The sequence below is a fragment of the Montipora capricornis genome, chromosome 13, assembly GCF_036669925.1.
Source record: "Montipora capricornis isolate CH-2021 chromosome 13, ASM3666992v2, whole genome shotgun sequence".
Lineage (NCBI taxonomy): Eukaryota > Metazoa > Cnidaria > Anthozoa > Scleractinia > Acroporidae > Montipora > Montipora capricornis.
In genome coordinates this window covers 10,180,552-10,203,051 of record NC_090895.1, presented here as the reverse complement: position 1 = coordinate 10,203,051, position 22,500 = coordinate 10,180,552, and the positions used below count along the sequence as shown (strand labels likewise).

General features: G+C 41.9%; 1 protein-coding gene across 1 annotated transcript in view; it reads left to right on the top strand.

The window, feature by feature from the left end:
• LOC138028849 (microfibril-associated glycoprotein 4-like) overlaps positions 1 to 13,895 on the top strand; it is a 23,298-nt gene extending 9,403 nt beyond the window's left edge. Inside the window, exons 3-4 of the mRNA XM_068876468.1 lie at positions 10,967 to 11,378; positions 12,486 to 13,895. Of these exons, the coding sequence (XP_068732569.1) occupies positions 10,967 to 11,378; positions 12,486 to 12,714 (641 nt within the window). The 3' untranslated portion in view covers positions 12,715 to 13,895. The remainder of the gene's footprint in view (positions 1 to 10,966; positions 11,379 to 12,485) is intronic.
• The last annotated feature ends 8,605 nt before the right edge of the window (positions 13,896 to 22,500 follow it).

Below are 22,500 nucleotides of genomic sequence, written 5' to 3'. Positions count from 1 at the left end.
TTGTTCATTTCATCGAGTTCTTCTTCACTTTTATTTCTCTGTGTGATGGATATTTTTAGCCTGCGAGCAGGCCCTCCGAGGGACTGGGGTTGGGGGTAGAATGAGAGCCTGCCCGCAAGGCTTTGTATTCTGAATGTCGCGTCCAAATTTTGGACGCAAAATACTGATTGGCTGAAATGAAATAACCTCGTGACGTCACCAGTGACAAGCTCCGACAATAAGAAAGCCTCTTCGCTTCGCAGAGATGAGGTGGTCAGAAATGCGTCTGAGAAAATTGTAGAATGTTGCAATTTACCATAACTTTACATAATTAAAGGTCGGGCGACGCGATGCAATGGCTTCTCTACTGGAAGGAAGGAAGTTCTATCTCTGTTATCCACAGGATTCGGAAAAAGGCTTATTTCCCAACTGTTTTTCGTAGCGGCCAAAATACGAGGGCGACTTCATGTCACCGTGGTAGTTTCCTGTCCTCGACAAAGCATTATCGCTGATCACATTTGGACAAAAATGGGCCTTTCGGCTGCCTCTGTTGCTGATTTAACGATAGAGAACGATAGAGGAACTCTACACGATTTTAGCAAGTATTTGGTTAAGCCGAAAAGGCGACTCCACAAATGATTGCTCGATCTCCTCGTAACTCCGCAAATACTCAATAAACCTTTGAAATAAATTGGTGTAGGTATTAGAATATTGTAATGTATGTAATGTCTTGATTCATTAAAATAAATTAAAAAAGATAACCCCGCTTCGCTTTACCGAAATTTGGCAGCAGTTGTGGTCGACGATTCTCACACAGAGGAGATGCGGTCAGGGAAAACGAATTTCTCTATTACGATTCCCGTCGTTTGAAGTTTGTGTGCTTAATTTTTCCCTAACGAACGAAACATTTTTTCCGCGGAAGGGACTTCGACGAATTACCGTAATGAATATTCAGCTACGCTTTACAGCATCAGCAATAGTTGTTATAGGCTTTTCTGGCGAAGTCTTCCTTCCTTTACAGTTTTTTTTTGAGTTTCTGCCTCGAGCAAATTGAAATACACAACGGGTGGCTTTCTGTTTTCTGTTCTTTTTTCAATGTTTACTTCGGGTGCGCGCTGATTGGCTAATTTTTGACAGCTCTCTCAGCGTGACATCAGGAGGCGGCATTCAAAATTCAAAGGGATGCGTGCAGGCTCTCCTTCTCTCCCACCGAGGAGAGAGAGCCTGCTCGCAGGCTAGGATATTTTACGAGGTGGGTGCACGACTGGATTAAGAGATAGATCATTTAAATTGATGCTATAGTTGCCTTCTAAACATCCAATGTCACCAAATACATTTTATACTTCATGATAATTTCACCGACATCTTGGCGCAGTTGGCTATCAGGCAGATCTCCATATGCTTCAGTGTCAACTGTATTGACTCTCTTCGCTAGATTTACCGCAATGAACGTTAAACGGCCAATTATGGGTGTGACTGGAAATAAACGGTGAGGTAAATGGATAGGTAGACTGTGTTTTATTAAGAAACATTGCAGTAGAAACTGGATTGCGCCTCTTTACAATTATAATCAAATATGCAGCTACAGTTAAAATGTGTTATTATCCACTTAATAAAAATGTTCCTTATTCAACAAAGTGCTTCTTTCGGGTTCTTACTAATGAAAGATTTCCCAAATCTATGGGACTTAACAATCGGCTGAGCAAACCTCCTCTGCTTCCTTAATTCATGTGAACTATATTCCCTGAGGAAGGTAAGAGGCTAAAAATCTTGCAAGAAGGATCACTTATAATAGATTGAAACAGCTGTTATGTTAAGGTCTCCTGGTTGGCCCTGATGGGCTCCAGCCCTGCAAGCTGACGGGCGTCTGAGAAATGTACCCTAGGAAAAATACATGAGAGGGCCCTCAGGTAATGCGTAGTGGAAGACAGGACAAGCGTAATCTAACTAAGACCTAATAGATACGCCATAATAGGTTACACGATCTGCTGTCGGAACGCGCGCACACTTTAGCTGTACGAGAAAATACAGTTACTTAGATGCTTTCTTGACAAGATCTTCGATATGGTCATTCCACGTTAACGTATCATTTATTGTCAAGCCGAGTAACTTTGTGCTCTGTCTGGATTTGATAGGAGTTCCATCTATACACACCCTAAGGAACTGCAAGGAATCACGACTAAACGTGATAGTTTCCTTGGACCAATCATAAATTGCGTCTACTGCTTCCTGTGACTTGTTCTGCTGGCCTTTAGGTATGTTCTCAGATACTGTTGTATCATCAACATATTTCCACATGTTGAAGATACTTGGAACAGACAAATTATTGATCATGAGAAAGAGCCGCGGTCCGGATTTTGTCCCCTGTGGCACACTGGACGGCACCTTGCCCCATTCCGAAAGGCAGCCCTTTCCGAGTTTGACTCTTTCGAGATCTTCGAGATTTCACCGTTTAGCACCTAGTGGGAAAGGCCGTCCGGGCCAGGAGTTTTTTGCGTATTCAGGTGAGTCAAATTATTGTTATTTAAACTGCGCTTAAAGCAGTCTGTATTACACTTAAAGACTGAGAGCTTGTTATTGTCGCGCAAAAGCCGGCCATGCGCGCGAGCTCTGGTCTGGGAAATGAGGGAGGCCAGCTTACCGTCCCCACTGCGAATCTTACTTTGATGCATAGGCGTTGCCGATTATCGTCTAAACGAGGAAAATTTGTTGCATTCAGAGCTTCTCTATAGCTAAGATGAGGATAGATGATTCTTAGAGCCAGCCCACTTTTCAGTATCCGCCCAATGTTGTCACTCAGGTAGCTGGGTAAACTTATGTGCCAGTCGGAGCAACAATACTCCAAGATTGAGCGGATCAAAGCAACAAGAATAGACACCAATGCATCTGATGAGAGACCACTCCACCTTAAGTCTTTTTACTGCTTTTTTCGGGATTTCCTTCACGTGATATGACCATTTTAGCTTGCTATTTATATATGGACCCCCAGAACCTTGTCACTGTTGACGACTTCTAGGAGAGTGCCACCAATGGTCAGCTGGGATACGAAAGTAACACACTCTTAACTCCTAACATTTTCTTGGACTCAATGTCATGCAGTTGGCATCCGCCTACGAGGCGATGTAGTCGAGGTTAGACTTTCTTGAGGGATCATTGCGGCGTGGAATGATCTCGGAGATGGTGACATCGTCCACGTACTTCCAATGGTTGAACGTAGGCGGAATAAGATCATTAATCATAACTAGGAAGAGTATAGGTTCTGGCTTTGTCCCTTGAGGAACTCCAGCATTGACATTGGCCTACTCAGAGACAGGTTCCCCTAGGTTTACTCGTTGTTTACGGTCAGACAAGAAACGGTCGCTCAAGTCGATCAGCTTCGTGAGTAGAGTATCGAGGATGATACGATCAAAAGCCTTACTAAAGTCTAGGAAACAGATGCGCAGGTGGTAGCCAGGGGTGTCAAGTTTCCACCATTAGTGGTGCAACATATCCAAGAGGCAATGATTTGTTGATGTACCCTTCAGACAACCAAATAGTTTGGGGTCGATTTTAGCCCTGATATCCAGTAATCATTTAACGACAAATTCCTCAAGGACTTTAGCAAGGCAAGTGAGATCGGACGAAGATCACTTTCTTGACTTGGTGGTGACTCATTAGGAATAGTTGAGTTGTTGTGAAGTCCTATAACCTTAAAGTGGCTATAATCCTAAAAAAAATTTTTGGCTAAAAAAAAAAGTCTTGGTTGAAACCTCGAATTTTTAAAGCCCTGCAAAACAGCAAAAAACGTGAGATTTTCATTCAGACGTCATCTACGCATCTGCGAGGTAAACAGCGGCAAAACCAAAATGCCTACAGCTTGTGTTGCTCACAGGTGTAATAATATTTCCAACCCAGAAAAAGGTATTAGTATTCACACTATATCTTTCTTTGGAGATGGTCGTCCAGAGGCAAAAAAACGACGGAAGAAATGGGTCAATTTTGTTGAATGTTAACGTGCTCATTGGAAGGACATGAAGCGCTTGGCTGTGTGCTCAATACACTTCAAGCCCGAAAATTTTGAGTGGAGGTATCCGGTAGGACTTACCGTGGAGGTCCCGAGAGACGAGCTGGGAGTCTGCGTTATCCGACCATCCACCACCCCAATGTTGTAAAACCAGTAGACACGAACAGTGATCGAAACAGAAGAAAGGTGAGGGAATTCGAAACTTACCTTCTCGTAGTTTTCCGCGGGAAAGAATCAAACTTCTCTGTTTTTTTCTGTTTGCTTTCAGCTCCTACCTTTTCAGTGTATTTATTTGTGACTAGTGCGGTACAACGTTATTTTTTCAGACACTAAAAGAGGCATTTTCAGAAAGCTATGCCACTTGTACTGGATTGAATGGAAACGATATCGATCAAAGCAACTCAACCACTGTTCAGCCTCAGCAAGCGCAAGGAAAACGCTGCGGAGAGAATCTGTTTCCTGTATATCCTTCAAATCCTTCCATAGGCTTGAGGCTCAAATTCAATGTAATCTTCGGTGAACCTTCCCTCTGACTCTTCTGAGTCAGAACTGGAGTTTAAGGAATCGTATTAAAAGCCTTTCTTGCATACTTAAAATTACAAAAGCCAACAAAACACTATTTTGAAGCAACATACGTGACCACAACAAGTAGTTTACTGAAGGAAGGGCGGCTGTGAATATACGTAAATGACGTCACTCGTTTCCAGCTTCCTTGAGCGCGTCCTTGATTTTGAAAATTCCTTCTTTAAATGGCTCTTAAAATTCGAGGTTTCAACCTAGATGACAAAGGGGCGAGTAAATTTTTGCACACTTGATGGTATGTAGCACGAGAACTTGCTCAGCTGCTGGTAGAAATGCCGGTCAAGTCAAGAGCCGGGATGTCAGCATTCATTGAGATGAAAAAGTTACTTAAAGCTTCAACAAGTCCCGTGTTTGTTAGAATTGCGCCTTTCCTTTCGATATGGATGTGTGTGGTGTTACTCGATCTACCCGACATTTTGTTGACAAACTTCCACCAGGATGTAGCATCTGTCTTTTTCAGGTGCTGGACTTTCTCTGAATAAAACTTCTGTTTCCTTGTCTCGATTTCTGACCTGACCTTATCCCGGTAGTGACGCCATAAATGGGTGTTGCCGTTGTAAAAGGCCCACTGACGTTTCACGATTAAGGACTTAAGAGATGACGACGTCCAAGGGCTGCCTGATGGATGAAATTTAACAGACCTTAAAGGGAAGAATTACTCAATACCATGAGAAATCTTTGAAGTGAAAACCTACGCCAGGTCATTCCGTAGAACAATTGGGGTGGACTATAGGCCCGTCCTGTGAAATAAGCCAACGGGCAAACGCGTCACACCCAGACCTAGAAACGTAGTAGTGCTAGGACGCACATTACTATTATTAGGGTACCACTTAACTACTTTATGATCGGAAGTAACGACAGGAGCGATAATTTCTTATGCTGTGAGTAGAGCGCCAGTACGATGCTTCTCAAATTTGAGCGCATATTTTGTTGTTTTTGATGGTTTAATGTGATCGAGTTCCCATGAGACACAGGAGAACTGGGGCGATGTGTAATTTTGACTGAGATGTTATGACCGAGATTCCCGGGCGTGCATTTCCACTTGGGCACGCGTAACCACGTTGTTTATCATGATCGAGTTCGAATGAGACATGGGAGAACTTGAACGTTGTGTAATGCTGACTAAAGCGTTATGGCCGACATGCCGAGCATACATTTCCACTTGGGCGCTTTTGACCGAAGTAGGCGTTGGGCTGTGACAAATAAGCGATCCCGAGGTGTTATCCCGAATAAATGATGGTCTTATTATAAACAGGAATACTAATGAGGCTGTTTTGATATTGGTATACTGGTATTTTGTGGCAGGTATACGACACAGGGAGCAATTGCAGAATACCCCGCATCTCTAGCTACACGGTGCAGCCGGCAACGTGCCTACTCGGCTACTCGGGTTCTCATTTATTCATAATTCACTCAAGTTCTCTGGAAGGTGGCTACGCGCCTATGCAGCTACTCCGTTGTAATATAGTCATAATTCAGCGAAGTTGCTTGAGCCGTAATGACTGTTGATAAGCACTAAAGTTTGAAATCAGTGCCTAGGCCTAGTAACTGTAGCTGAGAGAGCAATAGGCTCAGACGGATTTCGTTATATCGATATACAAGAATGGCTACCAGACTTTGTGGTCAAAATATTCACGGTTCAGTTCTGTTTTCTTTGTCTCACAATCTCAAGGGAGATTTCTCTAAAAAAAATGATATTCAAATTTAATTATAAAACCTCGTAGCCATGTTTGAATATTGATGTATCGAACGCATTTCTGCGTAGCCATTTGGAAAAGCTATGCAAAATAGCTAGTGTTGCGGGGTATTGTGCAATTTAGCCCGACACAGGTCGGGTGTTCGACTTCTTCATTTTCTTCCTAGTTAGTTTGTAAAATAACTGGTACGGCAAAACACTGCACTGAGCACCAGCGTCCAATTTCACAATGAGATGTTGCTTGTTGATAACTACTCTTTCCGTTCGAATGATCATTGTACTATATTGTATCAATTGTCAATGCTCAGGTTACCTCCCATTGAGAAGAAAATCAGACACGTGAAACTCAGCTCTATTGACATAATTTCAATACAACTCAAGCATAATCTTAAATATTCGCAGCTCTGCCAAGACTTCGTTCTGGATAACCCTGACGTCAACAGCTCGGTTACTGTGAAAAACACCACCCTCACTTCTCTCCTGGACAAACTTGCCCACTACTTCATAAATGAATATCTTTAGGTACAAAATTCCCTGGATTAAGGACGATATAAGGGAGGCTAGAGGAAAACGCTGTTATTTGTTATTGTTTTGGCCTAGAAAATTCCAGACATATGACGCAACTATAAAAGAACGAGGCTACTATAGTGACACCATTGATACATCAACATAGCTACCTCCTGGATATTCCCTTAGTGATTTTGAAGTTGTTTCTTCTGACTCTGTCAATAAGCTCATGGCAAGTTCTACAAACATGTCATGCCATAGTGATGCATGGTAAAGTCATCCATTGATGAACTATTCAACTGATCATAATTATAAGACCATCATCAATCTATCTCTCAAGAAAGGTTGCTTCGTAGATAAAAACAACCACTGGTGATTTGATGTAAAAAAGCTTCGGGCCTGCCAGTAATCTTTCATATATCAGTTTAAATTGAAAACAAATGGTTAGTAACACGCATGTCGCGCGACTGTCTATTTTGTGAATTTCAATCAGCTACCAGACAAGGCCCGGCACAAGGCCGAGATTGCGCCTCTAAGAGTACATAATGATATCCTAATGAACATGAAAGAGAACATGTCCCTTTGTTAGTGCTCTTGGATCTAAGGGCAGCAAGCCTGAAATTTTTTTTTTGGTTGTCGCTGCTGTCCAACACTGCACGTCCTTTATCTGTCCTACTTACCAAGTTTCTAAACATCTAGTTTCTATCCTGAGCCTTTTACAAAACTACAAGTATACTGTTACGAACAGTTGTGATTTTGTAAAGAAAGTTTCTAGTTGTAACATCGCCCCGCAGGAAACCATGGTGTCTTTTGATGTCGTATCCCTCTTCACATCTATACCGACAATTTTGGCACTCCAGGTGACTAAGAACAGACTTGAAGCTGATCCGACCACCTTGGAAAGAACAAACATGTCTGTTAACAACATCATGAATTTGCTTGAATTTGTACTTGATAACAATTACTTCATCGTTGATGGCACTTTCTACAAACAAATTTTCGGCTGCCCAATGGGTTCACCTGTGAGTGCAATTTTGGCAAATTTAGTCATGGAACATGTTGAAGAGAGAGCTTTAATCACCGCACCCCACCCTCCTAAGTGGTGGTATAGATACGTTGACGATAGCCATGTCTGCATCGCTCGGGAACATCTTACAGAGTTCCACTCCCACCTTAACTCAATTAATCAACACATCAAATTTACAGTGGAAGAAGAGAAAGACGGATCCATCGCATTTCTGGACACCAAGACATCCAGGAATCCCGATCCCGAACTATAAAAACCAGCGTCTACAGGAAAGCCACACACACTTACAAATACCTCCAATTTCAACTCTCACTACCCTTCTCAACGCAAACGCTCAGTAGCTAGAACGCTCCTCGATGGAGCAAAGAACATCCCTTCTGCTGACGCAGACAAATTATCTGAAGTATAACACGTGGTCGACGCTCTAAAGATCAACGGTTACACCGACCAATTTATCAAAAGCTGTAAAAGTACAACTGTTTCCTCAAACCGGTTTCAAATCAACAGAGGTTTTGTCACGTTGCCATACCTTCAAGGAATTTCAGAAAAAATCGCACGAACTTTAAATCATTTTAATATCAATGTTGCCCACAAACCCGTAATAACCGTCGGCTCCATTTTAAGAAAACCTAAAGACAAATTTAGTAAAGAGCTATCAACAGGAGTCATCTATAAAATTAATTGTAAAAACTGTGACGAAGTTTATATCTGTCAAACATCAAGGGTCTTAACATCTAGAACAAGAGAACACAAAAGAGCGATTTTTACAGGAGATAAGAATTCTTTATTAACCCAACATTGCCTAGAGAATAATCACGATTCTGACCTTGACGACGTCAAGGTCATTGACCGTTGTCCCCAATGGGGAAAAATATTATTTTTAGAAGCGTGGCATTCAATTCGCGAACGTAATTCCATTAATGAACACGTTTACATTCCGGACATTTACAAGGCCCTTGGCAGTCCCAAGTGACGTTTCTACGGCTTTTTTAAGCTCTCATTTTGTATTCGTAAGCCATTTTATGCTGAAGAAGGTCATAGTATTTTGACTGAAACGTCCTTTTTACATCAGTTTTTTAGTCAGTGACAACAAGTTTTTTAATTCTGCTGTACACTAGCTATAGTGTAAACTGGAGTATTGCCTCCTCGATGAGCTGTAAACTTGAGCCTGTGATATGGTTACGTGATACTGGTCACATTGGCATACATGGAGGGGCCGACGGACGGACGGACGGACGGAGGTACGTACGTACGTACGTACGTTCGTATATACGGACGTTCATGACGTCATGGCTATAAAACCAAATTTTCTTACATCGCTGGGTTACCATATTTTCTTAGCTATGGTGCTCGGCGCGCGCGGAGCTCCGCTATTACGGTGAGGATATACACTCAGATCTATTTGGCATTAAACCAGACAAAGATTCTACTTAAGAATTGCCATCACTGCCGTGGATGCTTGAATAAAGAACTTAAGATGCTTGATGAATGAGGACAAACTGATGACCATGATAAGATACAACAGAGGTCATTCTTTTTGCACCAGGCCACAACTGGAGAAAGCTAATGTTGGGAAATTGACTGTTGGTTAATGTGAAATTAGTCCGTGAAAAGTTTGACAGCAACGTCTCCATAGTTATACATGTAGATAACGTCTGCAGATGTGCACATTGCCTTCTATGTATAACTTATCGCGTATCAGCAAATATCTTAGTCAAGAAACAGTGAAAACACTCATCCATGCCTTTATAACAAACTGGTTAGATCATTGCAATGCCCAATTGCATGGCTTACGAGAGCTTTGTAAGCCTCGGGTTGTTTAAAACGCGTGGGCAACACTCCAAGATCTGCCATATCACCCCATGCTTATGTGAGCTAACACTGGCTTCCCATCAAGTTCAGAATCGACTTCAAGATAATTACGCTTGCATTCAAAGCTATTTATGGACTCGCCCCCAAGAACATATGTGATCTTGTAATTGTAAAACGTAAATCCATATAAGTACACTCTTAGATCGAACAGAGTTACCACTGCAACCTCCGAATGTCAAGACTTGGTTTACTCTTGGTGACAAAACGTTGCTTTCTCAGTGCAGCATTCAAGTTCCATCCAACATGCACAAACAAAAAAAAAAGATGTTATCTTTTAGACTTTATTATTTAATATTACAAAGGTACATATATATCAAGAGTTTTAAGTATTGAAGCATTTGTTATAACTATTAGAAAATTATTCATTATTGTAGCTGTACATGTACATACATAATTGAGCTATATGGTTGCTATGCAACTGATATTGAATAACGTATCTATCTATGTACTTTTGTAAAAGAAGTGCTTTTCTTTATCATTTTAAATGATAAGCCACCTGTGTTGTGTAACTCATTACCTCCCCAACTGAGGGAAATAAATGTATTTAAAAAGGAACTGAAAACCTACTTATTTCGATTTACTTTTACTTAAAAGATTGATCGGTCATTTGCTGTGAACCATTGCAGTCATTTCAATTTAACTTAAACGCAGAGATTAGCATCTTCTACTATTATACAATACGATCAGGAATCAAAGTATCAAGCAGCTCTCCAAATTCACTTGCTTGCACGTATGCGTACTTCCGTGACATAGGCATCAATTGACTCGGTCACTCCTTGTGCCCGCGCCCGGTGTTGAAAATACGTCGCTCCTACGTAATATCCTTCTTCGGTGTACAATATTCTTCGAACTTGCTAATAGCAACTTCTCTCTTTGTTCCGTTAGCGTTGCTAAGACGGATAGTATTGAAGATTTCAACTGCCTCTTCACCTGCAGCTGTTAACAGTGCCGAGCGCTGTACTTGCGAACGTTCCTCGTCGATTCCTGTCTCGTGGTGAAAGCTGACACCATGTTATGATCCTAATACTTTTGAGTATGACCAAAGCAAACAGCACATAGTTGTACAAACTATAACTAGCAATTTTAACGTTTGCCAAAATAACACCTGACATGCATGAAATCACGTCAGAAAGGGCTGGAAATTACATATCCCAACGATGATGCGACCTAATTATAAACGCATGCACTACGATAAGCGAATCTAATAATGTTAATTTACAATGTTATTTTCCGCTACTTTAGCTAAGCACGGTATTCACTTTCAATGTGTACTAGATTGTCATCATCACTTTCATTCTAGAACCGAGAACCTGTTTTCACCTTCTGAAAAGCGGGATTCATTCCAGCGGCGTGTACAACATCAACCCGGATGGTATTAACCCAATGACCGTGTGGTGTGACATGACCACGGACGGAGGGGGCTGGACCGTTTTCCAGCGACGGGTGGATGGCTCTGTTAATTTCTATCGTGGATGGGCGGAGTACAAATTTGGATTTGGAAATCTGAACGGCGAATTTTGGCTCGGGAATGACAAAATTCATCGCTTATCGGCCGCTGGTAACATGACACTGAGAGTTGACTTGGAAGATTTTGATGGGGTTATTACATTCGCCGAATATTCGCTTTTTAAGGTGTCTGATGGTGCAGATAAATATCGGCTTTGGATTGGTGGATACCATGGCACAGCAGGCGACTCCATGAAAGACCACAAGTAAGAAAATAACAATCAATTCATGCACACATACCTGCATAAGCGTACGGGCACATTAGGACCGTGGGGGGGGGGGGGGGGGTCCTAAAGTACGTCCCCTCGGCTCGTACGCCTATACTTACCTGTCTAGGTTGATTACTGTAAGGTTGGGCATCATTAAGATTTGCCGTCAACATTGATAAGTTGCATTTGTGCCCAGGCCAAAGAGTCCGTGATCTCAACCTTTACTACTCGAAGTTACTTGATACTAAATATCTCAATAAAAATAGGAAAATTGACTTTTAAAAAAACTAACAAAAGCAGCACGTGTCTTCATATTTCACGTTGTCATGGGGAAAAAAAATTATTGCCCCTCACCAACGAACACAATGATATTTGGGCTTTTTGTCCTCACTGCCTGGATTCGCGGCATCGGAAATGGTAGAGAAAGGTAGAACTTCAAGTCCTGAACTTCAAGTCGGATTTTGACTTAGTTTGCTCGACTCATTATCGATCATTACATATCTTCCGATCCTTTATTTCCCGGCTTAAAAGAATCATTATCTTCTTGAGAACAATTGCATATTAACATAGCAAGTTAGTCATGATTTAATGGCTTCATTCTTACGATTCCCCTGTAGTTCAGCGACGGAGCATCCGAAGCTGCTTCTTGTCAGGAGGTTATAGGTTAAACTTCTATTAAAGGCCGTGTTTGCCCAAGCCATCATTGACTTACGTCGACTCTCGGAATTCTTAATAGCTTACCTCATTGTTTTCGTTTGTTGGAGTTTTTTTATGTTTTTTTAGGACTGAAATGAAAGTAACTTTATCAATTTAACATGACACGGAATGGCATTACACTGCATTTTGAATCTTGACTGGAGTTAAAAAAGCATAATGATGGCAAGACTCGTGTTTTTGGAGTTCGAGAAACTGAAGGAAAGGCAGCGAGCGCGCAAACGATGTTTCCTAAGTGATCGCTGCGTGCGAATTGATGCACTGCCTTAAATACTTTGCCATCCTGATATCCCTGATCACAAGCTGTACTATGTCCCTGATCACAAGCAGCCTGAGATAAGTCGTAAATGCGTTTGCCTCTGACTCGTTTCTCTCTTTTTTTTTTCATAGTGACATGCAGTTTTCTACCAAAGATCAAGATAACGACTTTTATCCTAGTTCTTGTGCAGAGAGGTTCAAAGGCGCTTGGTGGTATCGATACTGCCACACATCAAATCTTAACGGACAATACCTCGGCGGACCACATGTCTCTTTTGCTGATGGAGTCAACTGGTATTACTTCAGAGGTCATTATTATTCCTTGAAAAGTTCTGAAATGAAACTGAGACCGAAAGAGTGAGCGTCAACTTACAGAAGCAATTGATTTGATTGATTGAAGCCCCGTCCACATGTATCCGAATATTTTGAATCCACAACTTTTTTTTCTGCGGATAAAAAAAAAAGTCCATTCAGCCTAACGTATTGAAATCAATTTGCCCATCCACGCGTATCCGCATTCGTCCAAGTATTCAGGACTCCTCTGTGACTATTGTCAACAGGGCGTGCTCCATCAGGCGTGCGAGCGGCACTGAGGAGCGATATCATTTCATTCAGCGGCCATGTTGAATATTTACGCGGTAAAGACTGGATCTGAGTTTGTAACGTCATCGGGTAATTTCAAAATTATTTGCGTGTGCAAAACTTTCCACTCCGTAGAGCGGATTCAAAAACTTGCGGATTCGCATGCCGGATTCGCCCTATACGTGTGGTTGGAAGGCGAATAGTTGAGGATTAATTAAAAGATATCCGGATACGTTTGGACGGTGCCTGACTTAGAAGATTTGGTCTACTCCAGGATTAAGCACATTGGTGACTGTCATGAGTTATGTCATTATATGTAATAATTTCATTTTAGTTCCATAGAACGTTGCACAGAACGTTATGGGGGCCTTGTTGGTGACCTAAAGTAAGCTAAAATGAGTTTGTGGGATCTAAACGCTATCTGTTTGCATTTGCAAACAGTTTCGTTTGTTTTGTTTTAAACATTGCCGCTAATTTAAGAGGGAAAATCTCGTCAAAAATTCATATTAATAAGGGTTGTAGAGTTTTCCTTGCATGTTTTCTGCATTTCATGATAATTTCTCGTTATGACAAAAGCGTTTTCGTCAGACCCAAACCTTAGGTCTTGTTTGCTGCCATGCCCGAATCGCAACCGCCTTTATACCCCCCAAGTTGGTTGAAACCCTTGGCTCGCGAAGTTAAAACGTGGTAGAAGTCTGAGTAAGAAGCGATGGCCCTCATTGCAAGGGTTTGAACCTTCTCAGTTTTGACGGTGACCCACTCACTTGACACCAACGTGCACAGAACTATCAGGAGGCCAATCTGTCGCACCAAGCGAAAAACGACCGAATAAGGCTCATGTATTTGATCCAGCAGTGCACCACCGAATTTGAAGGCGGCCTATTAAGAGGCGGAGACGATGTTTTAGATAAAAATATGTTTATTTACTTTATTAGTAGCATGTCGTTAAATTAAAAGAGGAGTCAGAAGCAATGTACATAGTAACACTAATAGGTGTAGCAATATATATGGTTTATTAAATTTTCAACCTCGGTTAATGCATTTCTCGTGCTCTGATTGGTTCAATCAATCTCAGTTATCAGTTTATATACCTTAGTTTGACCTTATATGGCAACTGATTAGTGTGTATTTCATTAAGCCACGTGTCATGTCCAGAGGCAAAAGCGCGGACCTCATTGGAATTAAGGGGCAACATGCTCATTGAAAACCTCGGAATGACCTCCACAACTGTAAGGTCGTTTACATACTTTGCCCTTAATTGAAGTTCCAGTTTCCAGTTAAATTGTTAATTATAACAAGAACTGCAAAGAGAATGGGCTTGAGTTTGTCCCCTGAGGAATACCACCCCTAGGTGTGACCGGTTACGAAAGAGTCTTGCATTAAGAAATCCTCTATGACCTATCGGACGAAAACGACCCAACCCATCTAACTAGAACCTCGCAGACACCAAACATTGTAGTCCATGAGATCGAAAACCTTACTGAAATCATTGAAAAGAACACGCACGAAGCAATTCCCCTTGTCAAGCGATAATAAGATATGATGGAGTAAACTCAGTAGCAAACTAGGGCATGACTGCACGATTTACCCTCCGTCACTTATGATTGACGGTGCACCTATAATTCAAGTTACTTCTACGAAATCGCTAGGTGTTCATATTGATCAGACTTTATCCTGGAATGTTCATGTTAAGATTTTATGTAAGAAAATCGCGTCTGGTATTGGAGCGTTGAATGGCCCCAAGAGAGCAACCGCAACAATTGATTGCTATACCCAAGAGCAAAAATTGAAAGAAAGAACGAACAGGTAAACATTGTACATTGTGAACCAACTGAGGTGGGCTGTCGAGAATCGAGTAATACTACGCATTGCTACCAGGGAGGGAGGGTGGGCGAGTTGTTTTCCGAGACTTACAAGCCAAACTGACACCTATGCATATCATTACGTGCTTAATAGAGTTCATTATCCCTCTTCCTGCCTCATTAGCATTAAGATATGGGAAGTCCTCCCTGTCTCGTCCGGCTAAGGAAGCTCTTCAATATACCCTACACAAAAAACCCTCCCAGTCCTAATAAATATTATCCCTAAACAAATAAGACCAAAGAGTAAGGCTCTATTCATTTTATTCAAACGTAACTATAGAAAAAGAAGGCAATATGTGATATTCAACAAAAGGCTCGAGTGAATCCTAGTAAGTCATTTTGCCTTCGATAACTTTCTGTAACGTTCACTGACAACAACGATAAGAAATCATCCGCGCCACCCCGAACCCAGAACTTGGTTCAACTTTATGTAGTGACTGGCCATAGAGGGGGTCTTCCATTGTACGTGATTCATTACCGTCTGAATATCTGCGCCAGCCAACGCCAAAGAAATAGTGCACCCATTACGCAGCCCATGCAAAGTTATTTTCCGATGCCCGAACACATGCGTAGGTTTTCCCAAATAGAAATTCAACCGCGCTTGCGCTGCTGACGAGTCAAACGGTAATGACTGGACAAATCCCTGGGGAGAGAGGGGTCTAAACAAGAAACCATGACGTACTGGTAACTTCAAAACATCACAAATAGCAATATATGTTTCTATAGCAGTAACTGGACAAAGAGACAAATCTTTACTATAGCGTTTGAGTGAAAACAAGTTAGATGTACCATCTCTAAGAAATTTGGTAATAAGATGATTAAACAATAAACCCTCTTTGCGTGGAAAATAAAGCATTTCTTCAGTTTTCATTCTCCCAAGATCTCCCGCTCTATCCCCCGCAAAAAACTAAAGTCTTAAAGTAGGCCTGATCTCTTGCAAACGTATAAAGCTCCTATGACGAAATATACCTGTCTATCAAGCTCTTTGCAATGTAAGCGGCCGGGATAAAGCCAATAGATCAGGAATGAAAAAAGGTTGGGCTTGAGCAGGAGAAATTCTAGCCCGCAATTGTTCCTCCCGAATCATGGAAAGATAATCTTTTACCACTTTCGAGGCTGCTGGGTTTCCATAACCCGTAATGGGGGACTCATCCGAACCGCGACCGTACAAGCAGAAAATAGAACGGACCTTTCCTATCAGAGAATCTTTAGTACCATAAGCTAGTCTCTTAGGACAAGAACACTGTACTTTTGTACAGAAAAAAAGGCATTTTTTTTGATGCACCGTTGTCTTTACAAAATTATCTTTCCATATAAGGAAGTCAACAACTGCACTCGGAGTTGCCGACAGAATGTCCAACGGCGGCTCAAGATTATCTAAAAAAACCGTAAATTCCTTCTCCAGTGCTGATTTTTGCTTGCCATAGGGAGTAGCATTCCGACGGCACGTAAGTTCCAACTTTCTCCTCCTAATATCCTGAATATTAACAGGTACCTTTAAAGAAATGAGTGACTTCTTGAACGGCGCCCTACGGTAACCACAAGATTGACAGAAACTGAAACTTTCATCGTTAGGGTAGGCGCACTGGTGACAAACCACTGAAGGCACAAAAAATTTAGGGACCCTTGGTAACGCCTGAAAAGGAAACCCTACATATTAGATCTGTCAATTCGGAAAAACCATAAGTCAAAATTCAATCTTGTCGGTTTAAATCCAACGCTTGGCAGGGGCAAGCAAAACATCTAAGGCACCATTTCTGGCAAGGACAACGCCTGTCGAAGACATGGATACAATAGTTGGCCACCAAGGAGGACGAGGGGACTTCCCAAGGACCACCATTGTCACAATTGCTCTCTGGGATTGAAGATAACCTAGCAGAGGGTGTTTCAAACCAAAAGAAGGGAAAACATATGCATTAACCTCCTTCCCGTCACAATGTTACAAGTTCTGACTAAAAACTCTACACCAACAGAGCCAGGTGTGAGGTATGGTGTGAAATGCGGTAACGGCTCGCCAAAACGATCCCGCTCGACATTAGAATCAAGTGACATTAAGTCGAGGATATGACCAGAAGGACCACCAAACAAGTCTTGGACCTTTTTCCAACACTTGGGTGACAGCATAGAGTCCGAAGCTGACAAATTTCTTGAAAATGCATCCGCCCCCTTGTTCGCTGAAGCGACAAAGGACATGGTTAACTGGAGATTCTTTTCCTGGGTCTTCTTTGGAACCGGATACATGCCGCGTGCGCGTCCGTCCCTGCCAATCCATGTATGTAAAACTGCCTGATTATCCACCTGGACATGAACTCGACAATGCCTTATCTCTGCAGGCCATGCTTCGAGCACCTTAGCTACCGCCCAAAACTCTTTAATGTTGATATTCTCCTTGGTGAATCACACCAGCCCAACGTGATTGAGACGCATCTGTTGAGATTTCAATCGCAACATGTTTTTCCAATCGCCACGGAACATGACCAGTCCAATCATGTAAGAACCTCCAGAAAAGGATCTCCTCCTTAAGCGCTGGGGTAATTTTTTTCGACAGTCAGCGGTAGTACCAATTGGGGGGGGAAGGGGAAACCTCACCAACCTTCCCCCATACGCGAACCGCTCCAGTCAATAGGCGTTCTTCCAAAGTGTGCGAAATGAAGTCAGAAAACTTGTTGCATGAACTATGATTACCCATGACCCTTGCCGGGGGGATATCACAATCATAGTGAACACCCCTGAACATTTCTTTGAAGGGTCTCATGAAGTTAACAGCATTGACTCCTCTACTAATCCGTTGTAAGACCCTCTCCTGTTGCTCGTAGCGCTCTAAAATTACTTTTCAGGTATCAAAATGTTTATGAATTTCTCCCGCTTTAAATGTATCAGGGTCACGAAAAGAGATATCAGCCACTCGGCGCAAATCTCCACAAGAGTGCGGTGTACCTCATTGAGCAACATCTCAGGATCCATCTTTTCCTCCAGCCTTGGGGTTCCATCCAGAAGTACCGGTTTGGTTGTACGAAGATCCGCCTTTCGACAAGCCGAGAATGGGTCAAATTGCCACACAAACCTTTTTTTTTTCCTCATAGGCTACAATCATCAAAAGAAAAACTATTATACTCGGCTAGGAGAACTAGTACTACTAGATGGAAACCCACGCCCAGGGGAAATGACTCATCAGCCCGAAAAATCATGGCAACAAGGGAATGCCCTATAAGACAAAACGCTTGCTGAGTCATCCCACCGTTCAAGGATTAAAAGAAAATTGATTTTCGAAAGGCGCTCAAGACCAATGGAAGGACGTGTGTGTGCGTGTGTGTATGTTTGTGTAGGTAGGAGAGCGCACAGAAGAATAAAAACCTTTAAAAACACTTTGTTAAATGCCCTTTATTACAATTAACAAGACACAACAAATAACTAAAGTCCAGTCCATAATCCTTAGTCCTTAAACCGTTTCATAAATGCCCAGATAGTCGATCGCCAAATGTTCAAAAGTACACAAAACACATCATTTAATGTCCTTTTTAGAATCCAATGGCGCTTGGTCAAACGGACAAAATCTTGCAAAATGTCCGGGTCTCCTACATGCAAAGCATTTTGAATTAAAGGGTCTTCTACCCCTTCCCCTCTGGTAAGGGCGTAATCTTCTCTGCCCTCTTTCCTCTTTTAGGTCATTAACATATTTCAACGCTTTCTCCACAACCTTAGCTACCTCCGCCTCTTGCTTGGTCGCTACCAACTTTATAAGTACGCTCTGAAGCGCTTTACTGCCAACCAGAGGACGGCACTGGCGTAGAATAATGGAATATTTTTCCGCCTCCGAATCCCCTTTATCCTTTGCAACATTTACGAGGTGCTCGAAAGCTGCCATAGTTGCATATTGATCAAACAGCTCTGGAGGTTTCTTTATCAACGCCTGAACACTCGCTAAAGCGATCTGAACTATCTGACTGTCAGCAGATTGTTTCATTTGTTCCAATTCCTTCCTTAGCTGCACCAATTACCCATTTATCTATGGGATGAAAAGTAAAAAATAGAAATTCAGAGTCACCCTGCGTCACAACCCCCGTGTCGGATTGTCATTAACAGTGTAAGAAATGCTCAAAGTCACAAACTCATTAATATTCGTATTACTTTGTAGACAAAAACCGTCACACCTTTTGGCTGGCGGACACATGCCCAGTGTCACCCCCTGATGAAACAAAATACCACGACAATTCTTAAGGTGCACACAGTCACACTTCTTATAAGCACCCACGACTATCTCACTTCTTGGATGACACATAGCACGGTCACCCAGCTCAAAGAAGAGTCTGACCTCTTGGTGAACACAACAATTTACCTCTCCGTGGACATAACAATCTCATCACTTGGGGGACACAACAAACTCATCTTTTGGTGGACACAACAGTCACACCTCTTGGACACAACAGTCACTCCTCTTGGTGGACACAATAGTCTCACCTCTTAGCGGACGCAACAGTCTCAAACTCGGTGGACACACCAGTCTCACCTCTTGGTGGACACAACAGTCACACCTCTTAATGGACACACCAGTCTCACTTAATTCCCCCTTTTTTTTTAAATCACCTATTGGTTGATACAACAGTCTCATGTCTCTCCTCTTCCAAATTCACCAGAATAAGAGAGAGAGCTGCTTTCACTCAACATAAATTCGCCAGATATCTAAACACGGAAAGCCAGTCAGGTTAAATCTAGAATAAAATAAATACGGATTATGGTGCCAGAGACAAGGATAAAGAGCGCGAGGCGCGTCCAGGACTTAAAGGGAAACTATCCCTGCCACAATAACCGAAACCAACAACCGAACAAAGAAAAAGGCCAACAAGAATGCCAAGTAATCGTGCATAAATTACCAGCCATGTGCTCCTAATAAAAACTGCGGCTAAGAAAACTACATTACTAATGACAAACACGAAATTGGCCACCAACCAAGCAAAGAACCAACTCCTTACCTCCACCGAAGTGCTCTCAATCGAACTACTCTCTATCGGCACTGCTTGCTCTGAATTCGCCCTTGAAGGCTGTTGAGAACCAGAGGAAAAATTTTGACCTGAACCACTCGGTCTCGGAGGAGCCTCAACAGCAACATCAGTATTCGGTAGGCCGGCAGTATTTGGTTGAATTCTTTCAGCTATCTCTTCCACCTCTCGTTCGTTGAAATTGGTTGCAATACGCGCCTGGCCCTCAGCCACCTTTGGAGTTGTTTCTCCGAGACTTGAAAGCTTAACTGACACCGATGCATATCATTACGTGCTTAATAAAGCATCGTGAGGGATCATGAATATTCAATGAGGTTTGAATACTACTTCTTCCAATAATGATAACTTGCAAGGTAAGTACATCATGTCGCACGATCACGAGCAGCCACTATTGCTTCTTTCCATGAGACAAAACCCAATGCTGTTCTTTTTTTTTCTGCGGATCTCCGCCAAGTCTCTTTCGGTCTGAACACGACTTCTTCTTCCATCTGGGGCCCACGTGAACGCTGTCTTGGGATGTTTATTTGGATCCATTCTGAGAACGTGGCCGATGAACATCCAGCGCCGCCGGAAGATTTGCTCACTGATGGTGCTGATGTTAGCCCGGTTTCGAACCTCCTCATTTGATATTTTTATAGGCCAATAGATCTTCATAAGCCTTCTCAGACTTTTATGTAGAAATACCTCTAGCTTGGTCGCATCTCTTTTAGTCATACACCATGTTTCACAACTGTATAACAGAACAGCTATAACGTTGGACTTAAAGATCTTCAGCTTAGTTTTCAATTTCAGTTGACTGCTCTTCCATATGTTTCTAAGCTTGCTGAAAGCTGCTCTGGCTTTTCCCAGTCTGCTTTTGATGTCTTCATCCGAGACTCCTTCCTGGGTCACTGTTCCTCCTACATGCTTATCTTGAGGCCTGTTATTTTTGCATAACGTCCCAGGTTGCTGACTTTAGTCTGGATATGACTTCTACTGCTAGAGATTAGAGCTAGGTCGTCGGCAAAGTCAAGATCTTCCAGGTAGCTGTTGAACTTCCATCTGATGCTTGTGTTCCCATGTTTGGTGGTCTTTCTCATAACCCAGTCCACAACAATCAGGAAAAGAAACCCAGACATAAGGCCTACTCTGGGACTTTAAGTCGCCAAACTTGAGGCGACTTAAGAAAAAATTGACCAAACATCAGGTGACTTAAGGACGTTCGCGCCCATTGCTACTGCGCATTTTTTCGCGCATGTCACGCACACGTCATGCATAGCAGACCACGAAGGTAAACACGATGGTAAAGGCCCAAACATTTTCCACAAGAACGTGAAAGCATGTGGCATCATGGGATAGCTGCGGACCCACGTCTTCTCGAAAATGTCACGCAATTGCGTGACAGTGCGAATAGACAATCGCTTTGAGAACTTCGCAGCGATTTTCCTCTCTTGAATGTTCGGTGACCCTCATTTTTCTTACCGTAGATCACTTCCTCTCCTGATTTTGTCCATTTTAACAACAAACAAAAAAATCTTTACGTGAGAAGTTACAAATATTTCGCCTTTTATGGTCTCGTTTTCTTTCTTAGAAATCGTTTTTCAAGGTCTATTTCGCCTCAGAAAAAGACAGCTGCAAAAGTTTGTTTAGTTGTATTAGTTATGTCGAACTGAGTACGTTTACCTGATCTAAATTTCACTAATGTAGCTTTTTTATTGCTGACAGTTGTAAACTAAGATCGTCTTAAAATAACGCAATCTTCTAAAAGTGCACCTCATGATCTCCAAAACGAGCACGGTGACCCCCCATTTTTTTGCCTTTTTGGCAAAAGTAGATCATTACCTTTCTGCATGGCAAGTTTTAAAAAAATCTGTACGTGGGAACGTTTTGGGCGCGAACGTCCTTAAGGCGACTTAAAGCAACCTTACACAACTTAAATTGCTTATTCCACTTAAGTCACAGAATATCAACTGATCAAACGTCTCCATATTTCTTTTCCAAAATCAGAAAAAAAAACAACAATTATTTCACAGCTTTTAATTGCTATATGGCAGTGTCAATGTCGATGTCTGAATGCCACTAGAGCTATAAAATGCTGGGCTGGAATAACAGCAACCATAATAAATAATTAGCAGAATTTCGGAGATGAACAAAGAGTTTCCAGCAATCTGATTGGTTGAGTGGTTTCCTATCGAAATAATAATATGATTTCGTATTCACCGCAGTAGCTGGTGAATATAAAGCAAACAAAATGGCAGCGCTCCCGCAGGCACTGGTGACCTTTAAAACAGATCGAAATAAACTGTGTCGATTATCAATTCTCTGTTGTTCAGCTCTGAAGTTATACTACATGCAGGCACACAATTATTCGTCTCAGATGTACACTCACTTTGCCTTTGGCAAATAACTGTTAAATATAATTAAAGTTGCAGTGTATTGCAATTTTTTTTCCTGATAGCTATAAAACCTATTCGTATGTATTCATCAAAAGAGAGACATAATTGAAATAAGAATTATAGAAAATTGGTATAATAATAATAATGATAATAACAATAATAATAATAATAATAATAATAATAATAATAATAATAATTGTTGCGGCTAATCGCCGTCGCAAGTACAGCAACGACGCAGCTCAACAAGGTCGAAGCGAAAGCATATATAGAATAAAGGTAATACCGAGTAATTGCATTGTGTCTATAATACAGGCAACAAGTGTAAGGAATC